Below are 18,030 nucleotides of genomic sequence, written 5' to 3' on the forward strand. Positions count from 1 at the left end.
TCTACTAATATTCATTTAGGGTGGGCATAGTGGTGCATGTCTGTAATTCCAGTGACAGGGAAGTCAAGGCATGAGGATTGCAAGTTTGAGGCCAGCCTAGGTAACATAGTGATACCCTGCCTCAAAATAAAAATAATGTAACTCAGTGGCATAGTTACCCTGGATTCAATCCCCAGTAATGCAAAAAACTAATCTACATTGTACCAGTACTATCTTTCTGCCAAATTTAATGCCATATCATTTACTACTTTATCAAATCACACCAAATATGACACAGAGACAATTTGTTTAAGAAAAGTTTTACTAATGTGTCAGTATTTCAGCAAAGTTATTGCAATGGGTTTAAAAGGCAGAGAGACACACTGAAAGAGGCTACAAAGTAACAAAGTTTTATACAATTAAAATATTACACAGACCTATGAGATTTGAGTAACTACCACATCCAGAAAAGAAATCACATCTGAAAAGTTAAATCCAGTATTAGCACCTACAATATCTCTGAAAGTAAAACTTTTAACTGCTTCATTCTCACTTAATATATTTCTTAACTTTCTCCCAAATTCAGTGCTCTCAAACCCAGAAAAGAATGAAAGGCGTAAGAAACCCAAACACTAGGAACATACAGACAAAAGAAGAGTTAGAAATATTGATTCAGACTTGAGAGTTTAACTTTGAAGTCACTTAACTTACTTGAACCAATCAAGATTTTTGTGCACTGAATACTGTATGAGGAATCTATAAATCATAAAGTTGCCAGTATGGTTAAAAATTAGCAATATACAGTATTATGCCTATCAAATTTTTTCTCATAAGTTATATTTATAACAAAACTATAATTAAAATATTTACTATACTTGCTTATTACACATTCAGGGACACAGCAGGGACATATGTGTTTGATGGTTTAGCATCCACTTTATTGTGCTTACTTATTTGTGTAATGAACAAGCAACACATATCACATCTTTCCAACATTCAAGGTAATGCAATAATAACATAAAAGTCTCCAAAGAAAATAACTGGAAATTGCATTCAATACTGCTTTAATTAGGTATAATTGCTATAATAAAACAAATAACATTATACAGTATTTTTTTCAATGAGCTTCAGTTTGAAAACTGAATAACAGAAATCAATCTTAAGACTTGAATCATGGCAAAACTGGTACTTCTTTGAAATCTGGGAAATGCGTTAGCATAACCACAGACAGTCTATCCCTCACCTGGAAAAAAGTCTTTTATTAATTTTGGGGAATGAGACTGAACATTGGCTAATATAAACTCGTTGAAGTCTAAAGTCACCTGGAAAACTGGCCCAAGGAATGAAGAGAATTCATGGTACCGGTGGCAGGTAAGAAATAAAACTTTGCATTGGGCTGACCAACTGCGTATTTTATTAAATCACTTTGAATAAAAAAAAGTGAAATGCTTCATTGTGTTTTCTCAGAAACGAATCAAAAGATTACAGAGTCCTACACAATTTAGAGACACAAAGTGGATGCTGAGCGACTAGAGGTCACTCCAGGTGTGGAATTTTAGAAAGTTAGTCCTTGGAGTAAATGGCACCGTGGCTCTGGCAGCAGATACAAAGGAATGATGCTCTGGAGAGGAGGTAGGGACACTCTGTGATCAGCCAGTGGGTAGATGAGGGTCCCAGCTGGAGGTGGGATCTATAATCGGAAGAGAAAAGTAAAAGTTTTAGAAAGGGATACTAAAAATCACCTTTAACCATCTCTCTTACATCAACTGATATGAACTTATTCTATAAAGGCTAGATTCCACCAACCAAGGGCTCTATCTAACATACTTACATCTGTGTGACTTGTCTAGATCAGAATATAGCTTAATAGTCTAGAAATCAAGACCTGTATATTTAGCTCTCTGGTCAACCATGCCATGAGAGGTACTACAGTACAGGGTCAACTGCTAACCACTGAGACAGGGTGCCTTGAATGTTATCTACTAGGTTTAACCTTAGACAAGTAACTTCAATTCTCTGTGTTCAGTTTCCTCACTTGAAAAACAGGCATAACAGTACACCTTGTAGAGTTGTGATGATTAATCATTTACAACAGTTGTGATGATTAATCATTACACAAAGTAAGTGCCAACAAATGTTAGCTATTTTTATTATCGCTAATTTGTGATAGAATAATCATTTATTTTATTTTTTACACAAACACTCTTAATTCAGAGAGAAAACACTATCAATGTATCTAATAATAGAGATACATGATATTAAAAAATTAAAGGGCAAAATGAATTTGTTTAAAGTTCTTTTATAAAATAAAGGCCATCCCCATGGTTGCTGTATTGTTAAATTAATTCCCATTTGATACTTCAGTATGCAGACACCTTGCACACTTAAAATGGTAGAATGGAATAAATTATACTTCTAATTTTCCCTCTTCTTCAAGATCTCAGCCCACACCAGACCCTGGAACTAAGGAATACATAACTCTGTACACTAAATTGTGTTGAACAAAAATATTTGCATTCATGAAACTATCCAGAAGTTCCTAATGTAAATTTTTCCCACTTCAAAATTTCACAGTTGTTTGAATATTGATAGATTAGTCTCTGGTATGTAATTCCTCAAAATCCCATACCAACTGAGAAAAACATCCCATTAAGCAATAATAGCTGCAAATGAGTCATGACAAATGGACTGTGCCAATTGATAAAACAAACTTACTCAAATAGCACATAACAAAAACCACACAGAAAGTTCCTAATTGCTTGTTTGAGAAATATCAGTTTGAAAATTGTACATGAGAAAGATATATGGACAAGTAACACTATGTGTTTCAAAACAAAGCCTTTTAAAGAAATAAAACATACAGCACAGCATGTCATCATTTAAATCTCTGGTTTTCAAGAATTCAGGTGACACATTAGAGCTCAAAGAAGACAGCTTTGGAATGTTGGATGATTTGTAGAATTCAATAAATGGGATAGAGAGAAAAAACGAACTTTTAAAAAGGCTGTGGAAAAAGAAAAGAGAAAGGATAAACACCAAGAGTACTCTGATACAAACTCCTTTCTGTATAGTCCTACTGCTGCATATACTACAATAAGTGTAGTATATAAAACTGGCCTTTTATGGCTTTCAAGACTTGGTTTCATATTCCAATATCTGTTCACTGTGTGACCTTGATAATTTAATCCATTTGGTACCTCAGTTTGCTCATCTGTGAAATGGGGAAAACACTTTGCAGGGTTCTTGTGTAATTTAGAAGTACCATTAGTACGATACCTGGCACACAGTGGGTGTGCTGTAAGTGGGAACTATTCTTATTGTTGCTCAGGAAAAAATGTCTACTTTGTATTTATTTGGAGTCTGTGCTGCTTGTTAATGAGCAAGAAACATGTGCAAGCCAATTAGAAGTGTGGCAGCAGAACACTTCTGTAGAGAGCACACATAGCTGAAATTGGCAATGTTTATTATCTCCTGTCCCTTAGAAGGCAGAGCAAATGTACTCACAGTTTCAACTGTGATTCTGCCTATAAATTCTAATTAGTATTAACTAATTTATTTCTTACTTATTAAAGGGCATTATGTGGATACACAAGAACATTAACATTCTAAACAGGAATTAATTTTACCTACTAGGTCAAGTTTCTTTGGCAGGGCTCTGAAACCACTTAAATATAATAAAAGAAACATTCAGAATCTTCCCACTTCTCTCTGAAATAAATGTTTCTTTCCTTATTAAAACTATTTGTATATAGGAAGGGAAATCTCTGAACTGAGTCATATACACAAAACCCAACATTTAAGGGTATTTAGGATAGTTCAAAATGTTAAAATTAAAACAAAGCAAGACAGATAATCTCCGCTCTAATAAACTAAGTAAAAACAAAACTAACCTGGAGACAATATGGGGAAAAAAATTAAAATTAAATTTTATTACCAAATTTAATTTGGGTTATATATAAATTTAAAAAATCAAGTTACTTGGGTGATCAGTTTAACTTAATACAATAAATACAACACTAACTGCATCATTCAATGACTTATTTACTATGCAGGTAGAAGAAGTCACACACTTTTTTTCAAAAGCTGCATATAAACCATGTAACTTCATATTTACCTTTAATTTTATGGTTTATCTTCCACTGCTCATGCCTCTGTCTTCATAAATGGTAATTTCAATCTAAACAGCAAGGCTGTTAAGAAAACACACTATAGAATGCAATATATAAAAGGACTATGGCAACAGGTATATAGTTTGCAGACTTGGCTTTGAATTTGCTTTGAGCATTTTTAAATTATTAAAAAATTTTGCTTTGTTAAACCTGCTTTCTCCACTTTGCTGAAAATTCTAACACTAATGATTTATTTACCAAAAAAAAAAAAAAAAATCTGAAAAGGGTGCTTTATTTGTAGACCTAGGAAATTCTTAAGTGAGAATCCATGGAGGTAATGAATTTAGTGATTCAAAAATGCCCTGAAATTATATGAAAACCTTTCCTTGAGAGAGGGTTCATGACCCCTAAAAGTTTAAAAATCACCACTGCAGAGTATAAATAAAACTGCTGAAATTATTATCAGCTGGAAGGCCTAGGATTTTGTAACCTAGGTTTTTAAAAAAATTATTTACTCATTACTTCAGTTATCAAGCTTAATTAGTTTTTGCAATTTTATTTACCAAATTCACTTAGTGATTTTTCAAAGCTTACTGGTTCTAAAAATATGCACAGTATGTCAAAGGTAATGAAATTATACATCTGGCAGCTGTAATTGATTTCAACTAGTCAGATGAACCCGTGGAACTGCAATTCATTTGGATGACAAGTCTCACCACACATTATGAGTTTATACATTTCAAAGGGGCTTTAGGTTCAGAGTTTCTGCAGCTGAAATGTATTACTCATATAACCCCTATTATTACTACAAGATGCCCTCAGAATCACCAAGAAAGACGGTAACCAGAATACTAAATCCAGAAACCTGTACAATGCAAAATAAATAAAGACATGCTTTAAGAAAAAATGCTGGAGACAGCATGCTTACGGTAGGTATGCAATTCACACAGAAACTTCCTAAGGCAAATACAAGAACTAGGAATTAAACTCTCTCTGGCAAATGCACCACAGTACCATCAAAATGTTTTTTTAAAAATATTTAGACCTTATGATCTGGACTAAAAAAAGATACAACTCGAAGTCCTCTCTCAATAGGGTCTGTCAGGAGGAGGCCCTGGGGAGCATATATCTTCTCATTCTGTTCTTGAATATATTTGGAGACTTTCTTCAGAACCTGGCAGAAAGAAACACCACAGCTTTTTACAAATTTCAGATTTCCCTTGTAGCATCAGCTTGATCTTAAAATATTCAGGCAGTGGAATTAGTTTTCAAGGAAAGTCAAATGGATATTTGTAAGGCAGAACAGAGCTCTGATTGACTCACATCAGTTGCATACAATTTATAGCACAGGGTGATAGACTCTTCAAGTCAAAAGTATCTTCAATGTAGTGTAAATGCAAATGTATACAAAAGCACGATGAGAACCAATTTCGCTCCTTACCTCCCTGACACCTCAATCCTGGATATACAGAAATAAATGGATGATTATATACACAATGGCTAGTTATGCTTCTCTCATTACTCATTAAGTGTTAGTTATTGCGACCTTTTCTAAAATCAAGGATAGTTCTTGACCTTCTCTTTCTCTTCTCTCCTTCGTGCATTTTCATCCATTTTAAATAACAGTACAAAGTTGGCCTCTAACTAAAAGGGAGCCCAGTCATTTTAGAAAAGGAAAGTTTAGCATGCAGACATTAGCTGCCATGGAGTTTCTGACTGTGAGAGTCTTGCATTTCCATGTTTCTGTAGTTTACTCTTGTTTCCCAGGCAGGAACCTCAATTTATAAGTTTAGTATTAAGCTTGTAAAAGTCAAGGCAAATGCAGACAAAAACCAGATAGGATACAAAGGAACTTCTGGAATAGCCACATCTCCAGCTTTAATAAGGGCAATTCTGAGACAGATAAGCTAGAAGAAAATAAATCTTAATAGCTTTATTCAAAATCAAAGAGTTACATGTTTTATTTCAGGCCCAAAGTTATTCATAATCCTTTTCTGGCTCTAGTGTTCAAAGAGGCTTTGATCCAGCTCTTTAAATTACTATATATTTTCTTAAATTCACACTATCAGTAAATGATAAAAGTCACAAAGGTGACTGCAACATAAAGGGAAAAAAGAACTACATAAAGTTGAAAGATAAGCAATGTTTTAAGTATGGGTGTATAATGTATCAGGTCAAAGTAACAAATTTAGTTGTTACAATTTAGATGCTGTGGTATAAATTTATTTAGAATTTAAAATTATATTTTCACAAAGAATTTTCTTATTGAAAAAAATATAGTCTATTCAAGTTACATCTTTGTGGACAGTACAATCTCGTGTTTTCATTTTTAAAAAAGTGTAGATTAAAAGAACAATCTGTCATGTTCTTTATTTAAGTAAATTAAAAATATTATTTCTAAAGAAAAGATTTTTTTTCACTTAATTACCTGAAGCAATCATGTATCACTCTCTCATTTTCAGCTTTCAAAGAATCTGAGCTGTGCTTGGTCATTATGAGCCAGGAAAAAAAAAAAAAAAAAGGCAAGCTTTAGGTACTATCTGTGTATCAAGAGTTTGTCAATCATCCTAAAACAATGAATAGCAGGAAGTAGCCCATAAAGGTGTCCAACTCAGGACTCTCAATCTTCTCTTCAATTTCCTTCTCAGCTCAAATGACAGAATCAGAAACTGGAGACTCAAGTCTCTTTTTGCCCCAGTCCATTAATACTGGAGGGGACCCTCAGAAAAAGGTTTGCATGGCTGGTTTTGGAGAAAGGATTCCTTCAGAACAGCTTTCTTTTTCTCTTTGGGTACAGGTTACTAGCAAGGAAATAGAATTCTTTTATTTAATTCAAGCATAACTTTGTTTGGAAAGATTTTTACTTAAACCTGGTAACATAGTAACATTCAAGTGCATATAGGTATCAGTTCAGAAAGAAAACAATTAATTGGTCTTCTTTTTGTATAAACTCCAAATCCTTTTATGCTACTTTGGTGAAGGCAATTCTGTCCTAAACAAGATGCTTTTAAACTCTAAGTCTCTTTAGAAATAGAAAATCAATAATAATAGAAAATTAACAAAGCACCATTCTCACCCCCCAAAAAAACCTTATACTGACAAGTTATTAACATTTCGTTATTTTGGTAAGTGAGTGTCAAAATAAACCACAATATTTAATGAAGTTATCTGTTATTCTCAGACCTTCAACACAATTTGTATATTAAAAAATAAAATATGATCAAACCTCTGGAACGTTTCCTTGGAAATATTAAACTGGAGACCTTAAAGAAAAACAGCCTAAGTGAGGCTTGACATGAATATCATATCTTAGCATTTTCAAAAAATACCCAAGTGCGTTCTAACTGTTCTTTTTAGATTTCAGCACACAGGAGAAAGAGATGCTTTCTAGTTGATAAACAAGGCAGACAGTTACTGAGAGGAGACTCTTCCACAAGCTCATTTGTTCCCTTAATTATCATGGATAGCAACAATAGAGAAACAACACTGAAGTCTTTATCTTCATTTTAAATCAATAAATAGCATAGTATGGGAAACAAAATGCATGAATTGTTCTAGCAAGTTTTAAAAAGGCTATTTACAAATTCAAAAAATTTAACCCACATGACAAAAGTATAAGCATCATCATATTTGGCTCACTATAAACTAGGAAGTTTAGCATTTAAAACAAAAAAGAGACTAAATGACTCAACCTTGTCTTTTCATAAAAAAATAAAAGCACAGAAATTCCTAGGGTCAGACTGGGAAGGGAGAGGCGATTATTCTTACTTTTTTTTTTTTTTCCTGAAATCATTTTATTAAAGATAAAAACATATTTTAAAAGTTTTCTTTTAAAAGTATAGGTATGCAGCTGGAAGTGGTAGAATATGCTTGTTATCCTAACAACTTAAGAGACTGAGGTAGGAGGACCTCAACTTCCAGGTCAGACTTGCCAATTTAGCCAGACCCTGTCTCAAAATAAAAAATAAAAAATGGGCTGGCAATGTACTTCAGTGGTACAGCACTCCTACGTTCAATCCCCAGTACTGACCCCCACCTGCCAAAACAAATAAACTCCCAAAACCAGAAAAGAAAAACAAAGTATAGGTTCATGCTGGGGGTATAGCTTAGTGGTAAAGCTGGGTTCCATCACCAGCTCCCCCAACCAAAAGATAAAAGTACAGGTACATTATATTTTAATTACAGTTACTAACTTCACATGATCTGGTTATTTATGTTTAGTTCCTAGAAAAAAATCGTCATTTGAAAAATCTGATCATACTTAAGTCTTGGTTTCTTATTTTATTTAGTCTTTACTTATTATAAAACTTGCTCTATAACAGAAATCTTGACTAGATCTATAAACTAGTAAGTAGTTTATATATTGTCTATAAATCTAAGTTAAAACACTGGGACCAATCAATTTCCATTGTATTTGATATTGAGAATCATCTTCTAACATTACCAAATGGATTTTAACTGAGAGCTAAGTGTTTTAGAATCCAAACTAGCAGATGGCTAAAAAATATTACTTATGCTTAGCATAAAAACATATTTGTGAGTTCACAAATGTTGAATCAAACTTATATAGATATGAACTTCATTTTAAAATTGATTAAGAAAACACTGCTTATTAAGTATTTCCTGAATGTGAATTAAATACATTTTACAGTTTTGAGAACTCTGAAAGATGAATGTGTTCATGATCCCTTTAACTAGTATGACTTGGCTGGCACCCAACTATTAATTTCTTTTCACAACTGGTATCAGTAGGAAGTATCTAATATCTAATTCAGCAAATACACATGGACAAATAAAAGTTAATTAAAATTTTATAAACAAATTTAAAAAGGGATAGTGAAGTAGTCTCTAATATGTCACTAAAAACAAAACATCCCAGAGGATATATTTCTATCTTAATTGGCAATATTATGTATTTCTCTTTAGATGACTATTCCTAAATGATGAAATTTTTCCCCCCTGCAGCACTGCGCTGCTCTACCACTGAGTTATATCCTGAGTCATTTTTATTTTTCATTTTGAGACAGGGTCTAAGTTACCCAGGCTGGTCTGGAACTTGGGATCCTCCTGCCTATGTCTCCAAAATTGATGGGATTACAAGCATGTACCACCATGCCAGTTGGATGACCATATTTTTTTATCCATTTGTGTTTAGCATACCCTCCTCTCTTATATTGAGCTCTTCTCTGAGAGCCTTGGTTCTATTATCAACATATCCATTGAGGTGATCATTTCCTTTCATCTACACTATTGTTTGTAGTACAAGCTCTTTTGCATGAACTTTTTGTGGAGCTTCCTAAGTTTGTTTCCCTATTTCCACTCTTATGCCTTTTTTTCCCAAAGAGCAAAAAGATCTCTTTAAAATGAAAATCTGACCACATCACTCTCCTGTTTAAAACCTCCAAGTAACTTCTGGCTGCACACAAATAAAAGCTATACTTCTTTACAAGGAAACAACATTCTTGTGTGATATAGCTCCTGTGTATCCTTCCAAATCCATCTGTGGCCATTCTCTGCAACCTCTTCTTATGCCACACTGTCTTCTTTCAGTTCCTGGAACACATTAGGTTCCCTGGGCCTTTGCATACACTCATCTCTCTGCCAGAATGGTACCAGGGTTTTCATCCTTCACAGAGCAGCTTAAATGTCATCACCTTGAGGCCTTTACTGACCATGCAGTCTAAATGAGGTTTCTATTATTTTCCATCACAGGCAGTTTATTTCCTTCAAGGCACTTATTCCTGTTTTATAATTTTGTGAGTTTTACGACTTTCCTTGTTATTATCAGTGTGTTGCCATGAAATTATGAACTCCACAAGGTGAGCAATCATGTCTGCCTTGTTCAATTATTTCCCTGGTACCTTGCTTAGCACATTACTTAACACACAGTAGGCTTTCAACAGATATTTATCTAATGAATGAATCCCCTAACCTTTCCTTCACCAAATTAAATGATTTAAGAAGAGATACTAAGAAAAACACAGATTGAAAGCTGATATTAATCTCAGATAACTTTTAAAACAGGAATAAAGGTTAGCTACTGCTATGCAGGATACAAGTTGCTAACTTAGGTATTTAAATATATCTTTTATGTAAGATAGGACTGTAGTTAAGACTAAGAGAGTACAGTGTTAGGCATTAAGAGGGATACAAAATTGGTTAAGGTATTGTTTGACCTCAACAATAACACATAGTTGAAAGGCAGATAAGACAGGAACATAATATTACATTCCAAAGTAGAGTACAAGTCCCACAAAATAGACTGATGCAGAGATACAGAAGAAAAGAAAAAATTCAGTTTAGAAGAGTAAGGAGAAGCTTGATGGAAGTGGGAAATAAGGGACTGCTGATATCTGAATATGGGAAGAATGTTATTCTAGATGGATGAAAACTGTGGAGGGCATCTTTTGTGACCGATAAGCATCAAGTGTGGATGATGAAGAAAGTGAAAGAAGGGGTGGGAAACATAGCTGGAAAGGTAAGCTGGAGGTCAGTTCATGGAGGTGCTTGAACCTGACCCAAGTGGTAGCAGTAACTGGGAAGTTAGAAAAGATCTCTTCCTTAGCAGAAATGAAAGAGGAAGTAAGGCTGTTTTATAAAGATAGCAGGAGATAGGCTGGAAAGTAAAAGGGAAGAAATCAGCTGGGTCAGGAGACTATTTCAATAGGAGAGAGATAATAGGGGCAAAAATTAAGATAATGGCAGAGGAAATCAATTAATAAATGGGAAAATGGAAGATATTTCAGTCTTTGCAAACTCATTATTTTTTCCCTCTTCATCTTTCATAACTAAAAATGGTAGTGAAAAAGACAGGGATATTGTTGAAAAAAATAAGGAGATGGGAGGTTTGAATTTTGGACAAGTTGAGAAGCCAGCAACTCTGGATTTAGCAGTCAGTTGGTAAGAAAAGACGAACAGACAAGAACTCAGATGGCAGAATAAAACTGAAGATAGAAATCTGGGGAAATAAATTAAAAGAATCCTCAGAAAGTTGGGACAGAATGAAGGATTCCCTAACACATAGATTCTCTACATTCATCTTAATTGTAGGTCAATCTGACACTGACACGTTGACTCCTAATGGACACACCAATTCTGTCCTATTTCTGAAACGCTCAGGACTTATTCCTATATGCTCTAGTCAAAGGAGCAACATCAAAATTTGAATTATCATCTAGATGCCCTTATTAACTTTATGGCAATTGTCACTGTGGAAACACAAATGTATGATAAATGCACCTTCTCTATGAGAAATCTCTAAGAGATTTAGTGAAAACAAATGTAGCTTTACCTTCTCATAATGAGTCTCCATGCATAAGAAGATGGTATATGCTGTTAAACAAGCCAAGCAGCCTTCAAGATACGATTGGCCTCCAAGTTTTTCTGCTTCTGCGTAAAGGTTATTTAGAGTTCGAACTGTCTCTTCAAACTGCTGCCTATCAATCTGTAAGGAAGAAGGAATTTAAAAGTAAGATTGGAAAAAAGACCAGCGACTCATTAAAGTTTTCTATGACTAATGTATACTGTTGTTTTGTCAACACTCAATCTAAATGTCAGTAAATAATTTTTTAGGTGATTTGATCTGGACTTGTTACTGAAACTGCTAGGAGTTTAATTTAATCCTTCTTATGGACCCTGGATGTCTTCAAGGCTCAATATGGAGTTCTTTATTTTTTATACCAAATTTCAAGTAACTAAATTAACAATCTATTCCTCTTTTCATTCACTTATATTCACATTTACAGAGCACCTCCTTTCAGATACTATGACAAGCCTTAGAGAAAGATGAGTAAGACACTGTCTCAGTCCTCAAGAATTTAGTTATGTAAAACATAAAACTCCATAAACTGGGCAACATAATAAAAGTATACATAAGGCACAGTGGGGTCACAAAGGAAGAAGTTCCCTTTATTTGGGAACAGTAAGTAATCTTCAATCGAGCACCTAAATACTAGAATTTATTAGGCAAAAAGGAAAGGTTATTTAAGTAGAGTGATCAACAGCTACAAGTTCTGTAGTCTGCTTGCCTTGTCTCCTATTGTTACTAAAAGCTCACAATGGAACAAGGCAAAAATCTAAAACACACAACTCTTCACACCAAGTCATTCCTATTACCTCTTTCTATTCAATGACATTATGCCATGTGTACACCAATAGTCATGTATTGTAATGTTTCACTCAATGACAGACCACATATATGACAATGGCCCCACAGATTATATCACTTAGCAACCTGGCAGCCCTCTTACTGTGTGTGACTATATTCCATGATGATCACAAGGGAGGACATTACCTAATGATGCATTTATGTGTTCCTGTTCATGTTCTTGTTTTTAAATGGCACCCAACTGTACACTCTGACATCTACTTTTTCACTCTAATCATTTGCTTTTACTTTATTCTTCCAATATCACTTTACTTTTTTCTTCTAAAAGTGTTTTACAGAATCTAAATCTCAATACTTGAACCTAGACTTTTAAGGCCCATTAGAAGAGTATTTATCTAATACTGCCACTCGTGGTAACAAATTACAATTTACCTGTCCTCATTTTAGGCCTTCTCTCACATAATGCCTCCCTAATTCCTAAAACTAATAGCTACTTACTTACAAATTCTTTTTTAAGAAGCTTTTCTTTCAATAGACACAGATTCAGAAAAAAAATATCAAAGATCCTCAACATATAAGACAGTTCCAATAACAACTTTTGAAATTACGTAAACTTTAAAGTGATGTTGTTTATGTAAACTTTAAAGGAGTTTATAGCTCCTTTTCCAAAAGGAGCTATATCAAGACTGGTCATCTGGGTATCTAAATCAGTTTTCTTTCCCTGAAAACAAACTCAGAAGAAAAGCTCAGTGAACAAATGTCAGTGGTAAATTCTTGTTTCACCTAATCATGCCCAAGTCATTACCCTTCTTTTGTCCATTAACAAATCAATAGTTCGAATAATTTAAATCATATGATTTGCCTACAATGTTATGATCTGATAAATTACTTCAAATAATTTACATTTCTTCATATACATTATGATTCAAAATCATGGGCTCCAACCCAGGATACCTTATTTCTTTCAGGTTAGAATTCTTGAGATTTCTGGGCTTTACAGGATGGGGACAAAATCATAGGCCAGTGAGAAAAAAAAAAAAAAAAAACCAAAATGAAGCCTGTTTTAGAAAAAGGTTAACAGGAAAAAAAAAGGAATAAAATGTTAAACAAAATGATGGGTGTGGTTCTGTGGTAAAGCTTATGCTTAGCATTTGTGAGGTCCTAAAGTTCAATCTCTAGTACCCCAAACCAAAGGTTTTTGAAAGCTTATTTTAAAAAAGCACAAAGGCAACAATAAAGGCAAACAACAATAGTTTACTACATTATATTTTGGTTGACAGGCTACATATATGACAGTGGTCCTGCGATATTATAATTGAACTGAAAAATTGTATCACCTAGTGACATACATGAGGTAGTAGTGGAACGCATTCTTCACATGTTGTGGTAGTGCTGGTGTCAACAAACAACTGTGTGGCCAGTCATAGAGAAAGTAGAGTTATGTATTCAATTATGAATAGTATATAAACTCCATGATGCTAATAAGTGACTATATTTCTGGTTTATGTATATTCTATGCTATACTTTATTCCTACTTATAAAAGAAGTTTACTATAAAACAACATGCCTGCAGCAGCCTCATACATTTCAAATTTGCGTAAGTCTACTCTATGATGTTTGCACAACAAAATTGCCTAATGATGTATTTGTCAGAATGTATCCTTATTGTTGAGTGACACAACTGTACTTATGACGCAAGAGCTCAAAATAACAAATTTAGGCCTTTTTCTCTACTACCTCTAGGCCCTAAGACAGTTCTATACTCCTATAGTACACTGATACAGGAATTATATCAAAATTTGGAGATATATAAAGTGGAGCAAAATACAAATTTGAACCATTAAACACTGAAACCTAGAATGGAAATGGAAATCAGACTCTTTCCCAGAATTTTTGCTTTTTGTTGAATTACACTGTGCTAAAGCTTAGAGTGATCACAAAGTCAAGGTGGCAAGTCAAAGGTAATCTCTACAGACCAAATGTCTGTATTTAAAAGAGGTATGTAGATGGGAAAAAAGACCAAAAAAAAGGTATGTAGGGGAAAGCAATGCCTCAGTTACAGTCCACTCATTTTTCTTCTACCCAGACCAAGGGTGACTAAGATATCTCTGCATTTTGGCTGAAATGAGAATAAAGCTTACTTTAAAGAACTGTCTGGTATAAAGTTGTTGTTTTGTTGAAAAACTACCTATACTTAATCCAAATTTAAGTGGACTATGTTTTTAGTGTATTTATAAATGATGAATTCAGTTTATGAAATGAGAAATGAGACTTTTTATTTGCAATTTTCCAGAAAAAAGACAAAAGACAAAAAAAAAAAAAAAGAGACTGTCTAGCAATAAAGCACTTAAGGGTCAAAGCATTCTAACAGGTGGTGGTGAAGGTAAGTAACCTTGTTAACAGAACTTGTCCACACTCTTAAAGGACACAATGTGCTTTTTAGAGAAAATGACACAAAACATTTGTACATCAGTTTCTTCCTCTATTAAGTGGCCAAGTGGGATTTCTCACATAAGGCAAATCAGTCCCATGGCAGAGCAATCAGTAACATTTCTAGGGTAAGCAGTAGAGAAACAAATCAAGAAACCTTTCCATTTCCCATCAAACAAAGCGAGGAAGATTTAACCTGTAATTTAAATTTAATCTTGGAACAGGAAAAAAATCCAAAGCTTTCCCAAGTGTTTAAAGTATAAGCTTATATTTTAACCCAAACGTTTCAACACACACACACACACACAAATCAAAGGCACAACTGAATAGTAACATATGGTATTCCAAACAGTATTCAGTACCACAAGCCTGTTCTGGGCTATCTGAAGTCAAAAAAGTAAAAGAACTCCAGAATTTAGCAACATCAATTTCCTGTAATAATCAGTTGGAGTATTATGATTACATTGTGCTTCTCTACTCCACTATAAAAAAAAGGCTCTACCACATACAGTGGAAGGCTAATGTCTGCTTCTGCATACATGTATTTGTCTCAACTATGAGGTAGAAGTTTGACTTTAAAACCTACACAGGAATCCTGTAATATACAAATGTGTGGAGAAAAAAGTTCACACTGATTTCAAAGTATTTAAATTGTGTAAGTCATAGTTTCTAAAAGAGGCTTAAAAAATACAACATTTGAACCATTTTATGTAAGTATTCACATGTAAAACATGTTAACTGTAATATTAAATTACTTTAAAAATCTAGCTCTAAACAACTGTCAACTTGATCAACTTGTCTGTTCAAGCTACTGTTGAAATGTCCACTTATGGTCATACCAAGTAACTCGTAACACTAACAAGAAAATGTAGCATTTAAATAGCATTTCACAAATATGCAAAATTACAAACCATTTTTTTTAAGGCATGCTTGATTTTTAATTTACTGTTAAAGAAACATATTTGGGTCCCTAACCTGCCTGTAATTATAAATCAAGCTGAAGGAAACTATAAATGATTACTGGTGATTTTTCTGGCAATCAGGTGGAGCAACCCACCTTGGTACAAAAAAACCTGCTTATTTTTGGTGCTTGGGATTGAAATCAGGGCTCCACACTGCTAAGAATATGCTCTAGCATTAAACTATAACCCTAGCCTACAAGCTGGCTTTAAATGGCTGCTGTAGCTCTCTCTCTAAGTACACACTTATCTCACCCTCTCAGTCTATTACCAATATTTCCAAGCCCCACAACCACATCATACCTAATTACCTTTCAGTCCCTTACCCCTGATATCAAAGAGGAAAGAGTCACAAAACTTGCTCCCAGCTAACCAGAAACTGACCTGAATAGGAAACAAAATCTAAGTAACAGAGCTTGAGACCAAAAGAATTGCTCTTTGGTTGGGTGAACACATGGGGGCACAAGAAAACACACACCCACATGCACTCCATTCAACTTTTTCAGTAGGATATACTTTTGGGGGGAGGGCTCTGAATTCGAAGGAAGGGGAAACAAATTTCATCCTTTCATTTCTGTCTTATATGCTGATGACAGTTTTGATATACAAACCAAACAGGTAGCTCCCAGTGATCATAACTGGGAGTGACGAGTTTAAGACCTTGTTCTGAAACATTTTCCTGTCCAGGCCCATGTCATGCTCTACGTTTTTCAGGTTCCAAGAAGGCCTGTCCGCCTGCCAGGCACAGCACTTAACAAACCTTTTTAGCTGAGCAGTGTGACCAGCAACAGTGACCACAAATGCCAGTCATGAGAATGATGATGCTTTCTCTTGCGTGAAGAGGTAGGAGGATATAGCTTACAACCAGTTGAGTGAGATGGCCTTGGTGCCTCAGGAATTAGTCGATCACCACTGTTGTCAATAACCGGTGGTGGGGGATAAGGGACAGAAGGGTACAAAGACTGCTGGGTACAGACTTCCCATATTGGGTATCATAAGTTCTAAAAGATATCACACCTAGGAGCTTGGTCTTAGTTTTTCTTCTCCAAACCTCTGATCTTGCTGCCTTCACATACCTTTGGCCACGGCCCCCTTCTGGGTCGGTCTCTTCCCAGAACCCTAAGACACAGCCCACTGGATGTGTGCCCATACTCCCTCTCCGTCCCGATTCCCCTCATCTTGTTACCCTCCCTGGCCCCAGAGCAGGTGCAGGGAGATAACGCTGCGTACCCGGTTTTCCAGCTCCGCAGGGAACTTGGTCTGGAACTGGCAGCGTGTGCCACTGCTGTAGTCTCGTTGAATGAAAACCTTCCCGGACACCGGCGCCTGCTGCGGCCTCATGGCGAAGACAGGACCGGCCGCGCTGCGAGTTCGGGGAGTGGGGGAGGGGGCACCATGGGTCAGATCCCTGGCCTGGACCTGGGACTCCGGCCCGCCTGCCCCTCGGACCCACCCGCCGCCCAAAGAAGCCCAAGGCCTCCCCCTCGCCGCTCCCCTTCACCCATGCTGTCGCAGCGGGCCTTTAGCGACCGCCCTGCCCAGGCCCCGAGCCCCCCACATCCCGGTTCGGCCGGGGAAACACCAACCCGCCTCTTCTGCCCTCCAGCTGCTGTCGCACCGCCTTAGCCGTCACTTACGTTCTGACGCAAAAAGCTCTTTTCCTCGCCCCTCAGTTCGGCTTCCTACCTCGAGTCTTTGACCCGCCCTCTCCTCCTGCCGTAAAGCGACCCTGTCGAGGCTGCGCGCTGCGGTGCGGGGTGGGGAGGAGGCGCGCCGGGGGCGGGGCCATCCCGACTCCGCCTCCTGCTCAGGCGGGCGGAGTCCTTCCAGATAGAAAAGGGCGATGGGGGCGGGGTGGGGCGGGACAAATGTGGAGACCAGAGCCCACTGCTGAGTCCCGGGTTTGAGGCTTGGAATTTCCCGTTGTGTCATTTCCCCATTGGTTACGGCGAGGTAATTTCTGATCATGGATTTTAAGGGGTTATTTTCATTCTTGATTGGACATTGCAACTTCCGCGTGGTTACGTCACCCAATTCAAACACAGAAACCAAACAAAAACATCCTCCCTCAAACGCAAAAACAAAGTGCTCACACACATTAGGAACAGAAATCAGACATTTGGCTCCTCGATAAATTCCTGAAACAAGAGTTCGAGGGAGGACAAAGAATCTGCCTGAGCTACATTCTCAAACATCCATCTTCCAACTCTTCCCTGAGATGTTGTCTTTCTTCACCCCAAAGATTTGCATCCTATACCACAGCCTACACCCCTCAGGTGACCTCAGCAGACAAGCATGTCTATACATCATGGCCCCTGTCCTCACTTTACTGAGCATCTCTTTGCAAGGCCACCAGAGGAATCCCACCTTACACTTGTCTGGTACTTCTTGGCTAATAAAATTGTTAACACCACTATCTGATCCTCTCCTTTACACATTAAACATT

At 36.2% G+C, this 18,030-nt stretch overlaps 1 protein-coding gene across 3 annotated transcripts; it reads right to left on the bottom strand.

The window, feature by feature from the left end:
- Positions 1 to 283: 283 nt before the first annotated feature.
- Golga7 (golgin A7) lies at positions 284 to 17,319 on the bottom strand. 3 transcript variants are annotated; one of them, XM_047551151.1, is made up of 6 exons: positions 17,222 to 17,319; positions 16,815 to 16,947; positions 11,380 to 11,532; positions 5,161 to 5,262; positions 4,094 to 4,156; positions 284 to 1,669 (listed from the first exon to the last, which is right to left on the bottom strand). In XM_047551151.1, exons 2-5 carry the CDS (start codon positions 16,923 to 16,925, stop codon positions 4,109 to 4,111), a joined length of 414 nt encoding a protein of 137 aa, XP_047407107.1. In that variant the 5' UTR covers positions 16,926 to 16,947; positions 17,222 to 17,319; the 3' UTR covers positions 284 to 1,669; positions 4,094 to 4,108. The 3 variants fall into 3 exon arrangements, with proteins under 3 accessions (XP_047407107.1, XP_047407106.1, XP_047407105.1); XM_047551150.1 differs by lacking the exon at positions 17,222 to 17,319 and adding an exon at positions 17,171 to 17,216; XM_047551149.1 differs by lacking the exon at positions 17,222 to 17,319 and adding an exon at positions 17,086 to 17,104 and having other exon boundaries at positions 4,094 to 4,161.
- Between the last annotated feature and the right edge of the window lie 711 nt (positions 17,320 to 18,030).

This window comes from Sciurus carolinensis, chromosome 4 (genome assembly GCF_902686445.1).
Source record: "Sciurus carolinensis chromosome 4, mSciCar1.2, whole genome shotgun sequence".
Classification (NCBI taxonomy): domain Eukaryota; kingdom Metazoa; phylum Chordata; class Mammalia; order Rodentia; family Sciuridae; genus Sciurus; species Sciurus carolinensis.

What these genes read in the sequence shown, in the direction of transcription:
- Golga7 (XM_047551151.1), bottom strand. Translation starts at nt 16,925, where the DNA reads ATGAGGCCGCAGCAGGCGCCGGTGTCCGGGAAGGTTTTCATTCAACGA. An exon ending in CTGCGGAGCTGGAAAACCGG is followed by an intron (nt 11,533 to 16,814) that starts GTACGCAGCGTT and finishes TCTTCCTTACAG; the next exon opens with ATTGATAGGCAGCAGTTTGA. An exon ending in TTGAGAGAGGACTTCGAGTT is followed by an intron (nt 4,157 to 5,160) that starts GTATCTTTTTTT and finishes CTTGCTGTTTAG; the next exon opens with ATTGAAATTACCATTTATGA.